General features: G+C 40.4%; 4 protein-coding genes across 4 annotated transcripts; 2 read left to right on the forward strand and 2 right to left on the reverse strand.

The window, feature by feature from the left end:
* Nucleotides 1–1,391: 1,391 nt before the first annotated feature.
* Nucleotides 1,392–5,138, forward strand: SPA2 (Spa2p; the record flags this gene model as incomplete). The annotated part of the gene is made up of 1 exon (XM_037289314.1): nucleotides 1,392–5,138. One exon carries the CDS (start codon nucleotides 1,392–1,394, stop codon nucleotides 5,136–5,138), a length of 3,747 nt encoding a protein of 1,248 aa, XP_037145209.1.
* Nucleotides 5,139–5,266: 128 nt separating this feature from the next.
* Nucleotides 5,267–6,022, reverse strand: MRPL15 (mitochondrial 54S ribosomal protein mL57; the record flags this gene model as incomplete). The annotated part of the gene is made up of 1 exon (XM_037289315.1): nucleotides 5,267–6,022. One exon carries the CDS (start codon nucleotides 6,020–6,022, stop codon nucleotides 5,267–5,269), a length of 756 nt encoding a protein of 251 aa, XP_037145210.1.
* Nucleotides 6,023–7,523: 1,501 nt separating this feature from the next.
* ATG39 (Atg39p) lies at nucleotides 7,524–9,044 on the forward strand (the record flags this gene model as incomplete). Its single annotated transcript, XM_037289316.1, has 1 exon — nucleotides 7,524–9,044. One exon carries the CDS (start codon nucleotides 7,524–7,526, stop codon nucleotides 9,042–9,044), a length of 1,521 nt encoding a protein of 506 aa, XP_037145211.1.
* A 640-nt stretch (nucleotides 9,045–9,684) lies between these two features.
* On the reverse strand, nucleotides 9,685–12,033 carry KNS1 (serine/threonine protein kinase KNS1; the record flags this gene model as incomplete). Its single annotated transcript, XM_037289317.1, has 1 exon — nucleotides 9,685–12,033. One exon carries the CDS (start codon nucleotides 12,031–12,033, stop codon nucleotides 9,685–9,687), a length of 2,349 nt encoding a protein of 782 aa, XP_037145212.1.
* Nucleotides 12,034–12,504: the final 471 nt, after the last annotated feature.

Consider the following 12,504-nt stretch of genomic DNA (forward strand, 5'->3'; position numbering starts at 1 on the left):
ACGATCGCATACATGCCTTGTGTGCTCCTTTATATCTCTAAATCAGTTTCGCCAGTCAATCAACTTAAAAGCAGTACTGTGTCAAGGCTTGTTTTATAAGTTTTGAGTAATTTTGACGCCTTTAATAAAACAATTTAGGTACTAATTATACATCATTCAGTAACCGGAGCTCTTCTGCCATTCATTAAAGAAAGTTAAGTGGGAACCGAAAGAAAGGAGCGATCCTTTTTTTCAATTCACCAACATCTATCTATCACTTGTTATTAGGTTGAGTGCGTTTCTTGTGCAGTGTCCTTTACATTAAGAAAACGAATTAAGAGCCGATGCAGCAGCTCATATTGTGGCACGGTGCCCAGAGCACAAGTTAATAAGTGCTCATGGGGGATATGATATTATTTGCTTACTTGGCATCTTTTCGTCTATAAATCTTATCAAAGAGTTCAAAAGAGAATCTTACGTTGGCCAGTGCATGGATTACTTATTCAGCTTAATTAATCTTGTGCCTCGTAGCAGACTATGAAAAACTGAACTAAAAGCAATAATGCGAGAAACAACTGCTTTCTAGATATGGCAGAGCAGCCGATTTATTGTTGATACCTACCAAGTATTGGAATTCCGCTCATACGGAGAAAACACTAGAAAATGGCAAGAACATTTTTGGTTTTACAGGAAACGTTAGATGACGCATGTCTTGAATGACGAATTCAGGTTTTCAGCAGAAACGATGAGCACCGTTTTCAACCATTAAGTTTAAAGTGAATGTTGTGGTTTTGAGGGTTGTATCGTCGAAGGGCGAGAGTTTTACAAGTGAGACCTACTGTAAATTTGAAATGAGACACAATCTTGACCCTTAAAAAAAAGATAATTGATTCAGGTTCTACCCAATATTACAGAGGAACTTGGTAAATGAAAAGGCCATCAACTTCAAATATTACAAGCATTCCATGCGGTTTCCTTACGTTGCGCTTGCCTTATCGCCATGTAAACTCTCAGTAATTCGCTTTTGATTTCAGGTAGAAGTCTCGGAAAAATTCTTGGATTGATTCATCTACAGTGCTATGATCTGAGAAATCATAGTGAAGAGATAGATGGCGTCTCTCAACAGTGATTTCATGCTATACAGTCAGGTAGTTTAATCAAATAAATAATATTCGCTTCTATCGCTTCTTTTATACGGTATCTTTGCCCACACTTAAATTCGCGTCTCACTTTTTCACGATAATGGACATAGATCTCATTCGATTGAGAAGTTACCTGGCACGCGAAGAGCGATACGTATGTGTTCATTGCTACTGTTACCGTTTACAGTTTTGTTAGCGGCTTCGGATTACGGACTTCTATATATTATTTGCGATTGAAAGGGCTGATTATAGTACTATTTTCTGTTGGTGATGGCTAGCATGGCAAGTTCGCCGTATTTTACTTCTATGCACCACAAGGACATTTACGGTTACTACCGAGCATTGCAGTCATTTTTTGAAGTCACAGAAGCCAAACACGACCGCTCTAATTCCCCGAGGGCGCAAAAGGCAAGAGCCAAACTTTTAAAGCTCTCTGCATCTCAGTTTTACGAATTAAGCACTGATGTATACGATGAGTTACAAAGAAGGATAAATGAGGATCAAAGCCAGCCAGAATATTTACTGCCAAAGGCTAGTTTTCATATAAAGAGAAATCAAGCGAGACAGAAGTTGGCCAATTTATCTCAGACCAGATTCAACGATCTTGTAGATGACATACTCTATGAAATAAAGAGAAGAGGCTACGATTCTTACAAAGTACAGAGCGAAGAGCAGGCAGCACATATACAAACTGGCAATGGAATTTCCAAAGATGCATCAAAAACTGCCGTGTCGGCAACAGCGACCATCCAGACATCTCAAGTGATCCCCAAAAAGGCATCCATTGATTGGTCTTCTGATGAGGAAGAAGGCGATAAGCACATTAAACTGAACACTGATATAACCGATACAAGCACAACGGATACGAAAAGCCCATTCAGCGAAGGGTTCAAATCATATGCTATTGCGAGTGATGAAATAAAGGGATCAAACTCCAGTTTTCATAGTGGCTCCTCACAAATCGCTACTCCTGTAACCAAGACAGTCTCAGATAATTATCAACTTCTCAGCTTTAATGGAACACCTCAAAGGGAGGGAAAGAATAAAATTGAAAGTGATATCGATTGTGAAGATGACCACTCAAAGATGCCAAAGCAGTCAAATTCAGATACCCCAGCAAACCATGATACTGCAGGAAATCGTGATACCACAACAACCCGTGATACCTCAGGAAAAATAACAGGTGGCAATATTCCTACTATACCACAAAAAACAGTGGTTGCAACATATGGGACTACTTCGACGGATAAAGATTTAACGGCAAAGCTGGAAGCTCTCAACAGTAAACTCGAGGAAAGAGAGAGAGAAATCACTGAATTGAAAAACGAAGCGCTTGCTGGAAATGGTGACTCAAACAAAACTGAATCAAATGTTTCATATCAGAGAGAATTAAGCTCATTAAGCTCTCAAGTCAGTACTCTTTCAATTGAAAATGAGAAGTTAAAGCAACAGTTATCTGAGATTGAATTCAGGTCCAGACATTCTAGCTGTGCTAAAACAGAAGGCATTGCGTCAGTTGGAGCTTTGCATCTCTTGGACGGCATCCGAGAAAAGTATCCATTGGATGAGAAATCAATATCAAAATATATTTCAGATGAAGGCTCAGTCCCGTTAGATTCTGTGGTTAAAATCAATAGTTTGATCATCGTTCTATATGCCACCTTACAATATGAAAAAGAAAATATTGGAAAGGAATTATTTGAAAATATTTCGAAGTTGTCGGATTCAATCTCGCAGTTATTGGTATTCGTGAATACACCAGAGTTCAAAGAAGACGTTGTTCTTTTGAAAGCGTCCTTATCTCATACAATCACAGCCGTCAGATATTACTCTGTTTTTACAGCTTTGCTTCCAAAGGTTACAGTACAGGCTGCTATTGCTGAATTAGCTTTCTCAATATGTAATCTTCTAGGATCATGCAAGATCAAACACCGGAACAATGACGAGAAAAGTGCAAAGACAAAAAAAGATGATGAAAAATTGCTACAACCTTTACCACAGTCTCCTGCGATAAAAAATAACAAGAATCTCACACCGGAAGAGGTGCCAACCATCCCCGCAGATCATGTCGATGAAATGTCACCCGTGAGACCCCTGAAAATCACCCAAAGGGCTAATATGAGTCCATCATCTACTCCACCATCTTCTCGCAAACCCTCTGGTAATTTGCTTTTCTCTATGATAGATCGAAAATCACCATTGTCATCAGCCCATTCCAGCAAAATAAACTTTAAGCTTCCAATTCCTACAACCAAAGGAGAGCCAGATAAATCAAGAATTCAAACCGGCAGCAGTAAAGGATTGCCGAATAAAGAAGCTTCAAACAATCTCCATTTCGATCCGAACACCCCAGATAAAGCTGAGAATGGGAAAAGCTTCGCTATCGAACATCCAACCGATTCATCAGTCAGCGCACTGCCTGATCAAGTTGACGGCCCAGTAGACTCATCAAAGGACACCCCAATTGACACCCCGTCTAAAGTACAAGAAAAAAACAGCAAAACATCACTAAGCTCTTTGAGCGCTCCCTCGACAGCGGTGGCAGATACAAAATCCGAATCTCTAAAGGCGCTTTCAAACAACCAACCAAATTCACCTCCAACCGAAAGTCACGAAGAATCGACTCCCGCTCTGCCCGGAAGAAGCTTCACTGAGAAGTTGAACTCGTTCACAAATAGTGCCGGTATTGGCTTAAGAGTGGACAAAGGATTGCATAATACTAATAAGACGATGAATGCTACTGAGCCAACAACGAAGCCTTTGGGGAATACGCTTGGAAAAGAAAACACTTATAACAGATTAGGACAAAACAAAGCTCCTCCATTGATTACTGTAACAAAAAATACGTCACCTTCCAAATTAACCGACAAGTTGAGACAAACCTTTCAACATATGAGCAACGACGAGAGTGATGAAGACAATGATGGTAGCAGTAACAATGACTCATCGGATGATGATAACGAAGCATATATGCAGCTTAAGAAATCATTAAAAAAGGATAATCCCATAGTAGAATCGCGTGATATCACGAAGACAACTGAATTTCCTCCCGTAGATAAGCCAAGTGTTCATTTTAGTGGAAAGCGTAAATCCTCATCGGAGACAACTGCAGATGATCTGAATTCAAGACCGTATTCTGCTAGTGAGAAGGAGAAATTAACAAATGAAGTAACTTCAGATGATCTAAACTCACAACCGAATTTTGTTAGTGAGAAGGTCAAGGATGTCATTACTTCACCCATAAAACCAGCAAAAGAGAAGGATTTAGCTGGAGATAAGGCAAACGCTTCATCACTGCAACAATTTGAAGATGACATAAAAAAAAAGAATCAAAATCAAGTGAACTACTCAGATGATTATTCGGACTATCAGTTTGTGCCACTGAAACAGGAAGCAAGCGAAGAGATGCCTCCAGATATAGCGAACCGAAAACGGAATGAGCTTAATGAGCCACTTGCAGTATATTCTCAAGCAGGCGGCGATGCTGAGGAAAATTCCGAGGAAAATGGTGATGCCGATGTTGATTTTGATTTCGATAGATTTGACATAGAAAATCCGGATAATACTTTATCAGAGCTTCTCTTATATCTGGAGCATCAAACTGTAGAGGTTATATCCACCATCCAATCTTTATTGAGCTCCATCAAAGAGCCACATGCAACAAAAGGGGACTTAAGGGTCGAATCAAATGCTATAAATCAAGTCGTATGTCAAATGGTCGGAGCAACGAGTGTTTCTATGAACCAAAGCCGTAACGCCAGCTTAAAAGAACATGGAAACTGGGTTGTAAAAAGCTTAGAAGACTGCTCTCTGAGAATGTTGAGATTGTGCCAACTGAACCATGCTGGAAGCATGTCCCCGATTAAAGGTGATGAAGATTATGCGGATAAAAATTTCAAACAGAGATTAGCAGGTATAGCTTTTGATGTTGCCAAATGTACCAAAGAGTTGGTGAAGACCGTCGAAGAAGCAAGTTTAAAGGAGGAGATTGCTTTCTTGAATTCACGGTTGAATTAGAGCTCTAAAAGCTCAATGTATTATATATTACGCAAATGTACAGACATTCAGATATTAAGAAAGCATAACATTTTGATAATCGTCTTTTTAATCATGCGCCATTTAATATTTACAGATATATACGGAATCTATTTTTCAGTGGTGAAGGTGCTATTGCTGCCGCTATTGCTGCTCTGGAAGCTCTCGTTGGCAATTTTCACCAGTGAGATATCTTTGTCAACACCCAACAAACAATTACTTACAAAACGATTAGCTTTCTCTGGGCCATTCGTTAAGAGAATTGCTCCTACAAGAGCGTTTAAAACAGAAGAAAAAATTGTCGTCTCTCCATTATGGTGCGAATCCTTGAGCGGATCCTTCATTTTCCAAAATACCAACGAGTCTATATTTTTTGCCTTCACAAATGCAGCCATTGCAGGCTTCGAAATTAAAAATTTGGATACTTGAGTACCCAAATTGGCGAAGTTTAACCCATTAACTGCTTGTTGTAATTTATTTGGCGCTACTAGCGAAAGCAGCTGTGGTTGTTTGATCGAGTGTATTGAGGCCTGGTACTTTAGAAAGTGCGAACCTAGTAAGCCTAATTTTTCATTATAAGGTTTTGAACCATGAGCAAAAGATTTATGAGTCAAACACTGCAATAAAATCTCATTTGGTAAATCAATTTCGTTTTCATCAAACTGCAGGCTTTTTCTTACTCTGTCGTGATATTCTGATACCTTTATCTCTTGATAGGAAAGTCCCTTTGGACTTTTCAAATAGCTGGATGGCTCTCGTTTCAGACCACGTACACGACTTCCCGGCACGAGATAGGTGATCGTGCGAACCATCTGATTAAGGTGCTGAGTTTGTCCTATTGCATTCTTTCTAATTGCAGGTAACATGACGAACGCGTACTAACCTTTCTCAGTAGTAAAATAAAGTACAAAAAAGGTCAACTAGCCACTGCCCTCAAGTTAAATAGTGATCTAAGACACTATTGAAGCTAAGTCTAGCAGTTTTTTTTTTTCCACAGAGCTGAGTTGACAATTTTTCAAGCTTTACTATCTATTAGTTCTCTGACAAAAGAAGACGTTTAAGATGATATTTCATTCGTTTTGATTTCTGAAAAATGAAAACGGATATTCAGCTCTAGGAGCTACGTTGAGCGCGTCAACTTGAGTAGACTCTACACCTATAAATGGACATCATAGGAATCCACTGCGTATATACATGACTTTATCGAGGAGCCAATCCCAGGAGATTGCTGTGTTTGAGTTTGAAAGTTGATTTGTTCCAACAGCTTGGGGTGCGGAAATTGAGCATTTCGAAAAAGCACGAGACGAGCGAGTCTTCAACCCAGCTCTTTGATCTGGCATTCTTTTGTTATGCATTCCCAATTGCCTGAGAACTAGTTGTAAATCGTTCTTTGACGCCCCGCATTGAAGGTTTGCACGCCAATAGCGCCCATCTTCCTCTGTAACATCTCAACTGGGTGCCCGGGCAGTTAGGATTACTTGAAAACAAGGGAGGACATGGCCTTATCAATGGATGAGTTTCGAGAAGACCTTTTACTTCGCTACAATCCTTGTGACGTCGTGCCTCTACTGATGAGCTGTCCTATTCGATGCCTGACAGTGTTCACCGACCCCATAGATGCTAATTTGTCCAACACAATGCCCGTCGAAATGCCCTGTTCCAGTTGCGAAGGTCGTCGATTGCCGCAGCAACCACTCCTGTCACCCCAGATCGACCTGCTCCGGAGACATAGGCCGAATCATACCGAACGCTCTAAGGACACGAGCCACGTTCTGCAAGACAGCCCGCGAAGCAGGTGTGGGCCGCGGGTTAGTCTGAGGCATCCTGGTCTTGTATTTCTAGCTGTATTCCAGAGCAGACTCCCTCTCTGCCAGGTTTGAAACAACTCATTTGAGCTCTTGCAGTTTGAATGTTCTTGTTTCAAGCACTTACGACGACTGGTCTTCATGTTCCTTCCAGGAAACCGATGACTATTTGTGGACATTACGAGCAAAGAATGTGGATTTTTTAGAAAGTTACGGAGTGTTTGGGTTTTCAATAATATTTATGGAGCTGATAAGGAGTGAGATGAGATATATAAGGAAAAGGATGGGATATCCGTATTTACAGAAGGAACACCAACGAGAAATCGAGTTGAAGTCTACGGTTCTGTCGGTATCACGAACAGTAAGAGAATAGAAGCAGCTCTTAAGTTTCAAGGCTTTGTTGGTGGCCTGCAAGTGATCAATACTAGGATTTAATAACAGCTGAGGTCGAGTCAGCGTTTACTGTGGCGTTAATCGTAAGCTAGCGCTGTAAGGCAGAATAGAAGAGACAGTCCAGTTCTTGAAATAACAGATCCATTTTTCGAGTGGGGGGTCAGTAACCATGACCGGGTTGGATGATGGTTGGAACCTTGTCAAACTCAATGGAGACCGGAATGGTCACGTTGAGAATGATAATAGTGATCCGATCAGCTCAAAGTCGCAGCTCTCCATAGATATCATATCTGACGAGTCGAATGTTGATGATGATATTCTATCGAATACCAGTAGTGACGAGTATGCCGAGTTATCGCATTGTTTGAGATCAAGGAACGTTAATATGCACTCCAGTCGTTACCTCGAGGGGTCGTACGACACTTTGACCGGATCGACTGCTAGCCATGGTGGCTTAGGTGATCAACCGGAGGTGAAAGCTGAAAATTCTGGCATGAGGGGTTTCTTGACGCATGCTTTCGTGAAAGGGAGGGAGAAAGGTCACAGTTTAAGGTGGAAAAAATTATGGGATTCCGGCTGGTTTTCGAACAACACACTGAAACTTTGGCATGTAGTCACAATCTCCTCTCTTTTGTCAATGTTCGTGTTTATAGGGATTCAGAGTTATTCTCCTTCATTTTTCAATAGCTTGGCTAAGAATGGGCCTTCGGTGACTTACGGCACACACTATAATGATAACGCGCACAGCAATCAATTGGTTTATGGGAACATAAATTTCGTGAACCACCAAGATTCAAATCAGCTTTCCTGGAGGCCTACAGGAAAATACTACGTAGATTTCGATAATCATATTGCTTATCCGATAACGGAGAATGACCTGATAGGCTTGCAAAAATATAAAACAGATGTTTTAATTCTGTGGCATACGGCGAGGGTTAGATGGGGAAAATTCTTGAACGCAAACCTCATACCGTCCAGCAAAAACCTGTACAGGAAGTTTATCAGATTTTTCATTGAAGATGCTAATAAATTGGCAAATTTTTTCCATAGTTTTCAAATCAGTTTACGGAATAGCTGCAACTCTTTTCTGCCCAGGATTAGGTGCAGGAGTGACAGAATTTTGAATATCCTCCAAAGATTTTCTCAGAACATTTCAAGGAAATGTCAACTGGAATATCAAAGTTTAAAAGTTCAGGCCTCTCCTAGCCCTGAAGCTAAGCGAAATTTCAAGAAGTTGTTTCAGTTACACTTTTTAGTTAAAAAAGGAAGATTGTTAAAGAAAAAATCCCACTGTCTGTTGCGCAAAATCAATTCTAAAATGATTCCCCTTCACAAGGTGTTGAAGAAGGGCAGAAGGGCGGTTAGTACCAAATATAAACAGAGCTGTGCTCCTTTGTTGAGCAAAAATTGGAATCGTACCTCGATGGCCTCAAAAAAATTTTTTAATGGCATTGTGCAATCATTCGATAATGATCTAAAAACTTTGCATAGACATTTGGATTCAATTTTCAAGCAAAGATTTTATTCACATTTCAAGAAACAGTGGACTAAGGAGAAGCCTAAAGTTGAACATTTTTTGCAAAGGCGTTTGAGCGAACTTGGATTCTACAAGAGTGGTGTTTTTGACCAGAGCATCTCAAATATGAGAAATTTTACGGCACGGATATTTAAAAAGTATGTTACTAATTAATGAGCAATGACGGAATCGCTTTTCGATTTGCGATTGTAGGTGGACAAACTTTATCAGGTAATCAGGGGATTTTTTTTTGCAGGATTTTGTTGGTTTTATATATAGCTTGGGTGTTTTGTTTTCGACTCATTGTAAATATATACTTCATTATATATTTAAACAGTTTATCATCACCTAGATCAAAAAGTGCTATAATTATGATTGCGTTGATGTTCCTCTCTTTTTCAATTTGAGTCAAACACCGTCGGCACCTACTCCAAAATACAAGAGTGGCCGTTCAGGATTGATACCACCGGAAGGACGCTTATAATGATTTTCCATTTCCCTTAAAAAGTCATTCAGTTGGTGGTATGGCTAGATGACGCAAAAAAGTTTGTTAAAAATTTTTTGTCATACTTGTCTTCATTACAACTTGTTTCTTCACTTACATTTATTAATCACAATTACAAATTTACTCGAATATAAAATGCACCATATCCTGGAAACCTTTCAAACAATGCTGATGTGGAAAATTTCCAGTTATCGCTTTAAGCTTGATACGTGTTCTACTAACTAACTGCAGTTTCGATACAGCTAATAATACGCAGAAGATAAAAAAATGTAAATAAAGAAAAACTTCAAAAACAATTCCCAATAACATTTAGAATTTACCTGAACAGGTAATTCCTTCATCCAAAATGCCCAAATTAAACCATTCGTGGTCCAATGCTTCCCTGGCGGTGATCCTTTTTGTTGGATCAAACTCAAACATTTTCCGACAGAGATCAACGAACCAATACCAAAATAAAAATGTCTCCTTGTTTAAATCTCCCGCTGTCGTTCCCTTATTTTTTCTTTCAGTCAAAATTTTTGACTTTATTAATGACCAATTCCTATCAGGACTGAAATTCCAATTTATACTTATCCATTCACCATAATCTTGCCTTATTCTCTTTGAAACATGAATATCCAACCGATCACATGTGCCCATTACCCTTTTTATAGATTTTTCCTTTGTGACGTAATCACCTCGTTTATTTTTTTCCGGCCATTGTAAAGCCAATGACTCCTTGTCAAAATGTTTTACCACAGTTGCGTTCAAATCAGACGGCGAATTACCAATTTTATGTGTTATTTTGTAAAACATTTTCTCAACAATTTTTGGCGGGAACGGCTCACCATTTATACGTTGCATCATTGCCATGTGCTCCAAGTTTTCATGGATAGGATACAGAGATTCCCCGGTAACTAGCTCGACAAGAATGCATGCAATAGACCAGATATCACAGGGAAAAGACCACCCCAAGCCTAATACTATTTCCGGGGCTCTGTAGTGGCGTGTTGATATTACAGGCGGATGGTATTCATTGTGAAACACTGCACTACCGAAATCAATAATCTTGATCTCTGGATCTGTTAAAAATTTCCTCCGTCCGCCACTTGCATCTTTACGCCTTATACTCATTGACCTGATTACACTGATTGGCAATTCTTTTTCTACGTAAGTTTCATCACAAAGTAAAATATTCTCCGGCTTTAAATCCGTATGGATGATTCCTAAATCATGTAAGAAACATACCGAGCGAATAAGTTGTTTTGCGATGGCCTGTACATGAGAACCAGGGAATCGGGCAACACCGTTGGAGCACATAAAATCGTAAACAGATTTACCCAGTAGATCTGTAACAATACATATGTGATTTCTATAATCAAAGCATTCCTTAAGCATCAAACATTGATACTGCCCTTGGGGGTCATTCTCCATCACTGCTTGCAAAACTCGAAGTTCTGTCTTGGCTGCTTCTCTATACCTGTCAATTGCTCTAATTATCTTAATGGCCACAAAAGCCTTTTCATGTGTCGTGCTGGTATAATTCCAGAAGTGATTCTGATTAACCACTTCAGCTCTAGTGTCTAAACACTTCAGAACTTTTCCAAAAGTGCCCTGACCCAGTAATTGCTTAACAATAAACCTACCGTCACTGAACACATCATTCTCCTGATAAATATAGTGGCCATCTTTATCAGTTTTGAAGTAGTCTTTCTTCTTGAGTTTATCCTTTCTACCAACCAATTTAGCAGCAATTCTTGGTGCAGCTAACCTTTTTAAACCCTTCTTTTCGTGAATCGCATTGTCAGTGTCTTTATTCCTCTTATGCAAGAATTGAGAATCGGAAATAGTAGACTCGTTAGGCGAATTGGAAGGTGATGTGGAAGAATTATAGAATGGGTCCGACAAAAGTGGAGATGTGCTTTTTATGACTCGCAAATTCACACTCCTATTACCGTCTAAGGTCTTTGCAGTGGAACCCGTGAGATGCAGCAGCTCATCATTATTCTGACCCCTTGGGATGTCCTGTCTGTTCTGATAAAGTAGTTTTGCATGTGGCAGCTGGGGAAGCGATATGGTTCTTTGCTTTTTGAATTTTTTACTTGTCGTGGAAGTGTAATTGCTATTGCCAGGCTCAGTGACAAGAGGTGAATTGAAATAAACTGGCTGCTCCTTGATGAAAATCACATCATCATCGCCATCATCCTCAACGCCGTCGTCATCGCCATCGTCGTCGACCTGCTCGTTTTCGTCTTCGTCGTCCTCCACAATGTGCTCATGGTGACCGCCCGGGACATCCTCATCGATGCGCCGATAGCTGGCTGCATTTTCCACGTAAGCGTTGTCGACTTCGATCATCGCGTTATCGCTATCGATAAGGGCGTGCTCTCCAAGGCCACTGTCCATGTTGCTGCTGTCCATAACGCCCCGACAGTTCTGTCTAACGTTCGTATCATCGACGAAGTTCAGCCCGTCACGTAAAGTATTCTGCAAAAAGGAACTCTGTCTATCCAGCATTCTCTCTAAGAACGAGTCCGTCCCCGTGAGGACGTTCCCGTTCATGCTGGCCCCTGTAGCCCCAGATGCGCATCCTTCGCTATTGCCAGTACCATTCAAACCATCAACCATAGACGGATTAGTCCTCGTGCGCTTCCTCCTGACCTGTGTGTTAACCGACATGTGTCTCTACGATAAACTGATAACACCGTTTCGAAGGCGAGTGCGGTTTGCCTGAGAAAGGGTGTGTGCGGGGAAAGCTCGTCTGTAGCGTTCAAGTCGTACAACTCTTCCACTTCTTCTTGAAACAACTTGGATACAACACCTCCAATACACCCTCCAACTCTCGGTTCCTGCCTGCTACACCGATACTGCTTTGTCACTCTTATGTACCCACTATATCAAACAAATGATATCTTGCACATGAAACGCTACCCGCACCAATGAAAACGAAATAATCTACAGTTATTGATGCAAGACGTACGTATTGATAAACTGCAAGCCACTGCACTTCCGCTGCAAACTGCAACAAATACTGATACAAAAGCCCGAGGTCTCGATTTAAGCAGCACCCCGTCTGCATGTGGGTGCCACTGCGGTCTTTCTGTCTCTTTTTTACTGCATCGTAAATTGCAACTTTAATACAACTTCTTT

Source organism: Zygotorulaspora mrakii, chromosome 5 (genome assembly GCF_013402915.1).
Source record: "Zygotorulaspora mrakii chromosome 5, complete sequence".
Taxonomy (NCBI): domain Eukaryota; kingdom Fungi; phylum Ascomycota; class Saccharomycetes; order Saccharomycetales; family Saccharomycetaceae; genus Zygotorulaspora; species Zygotorulaspora mrakii.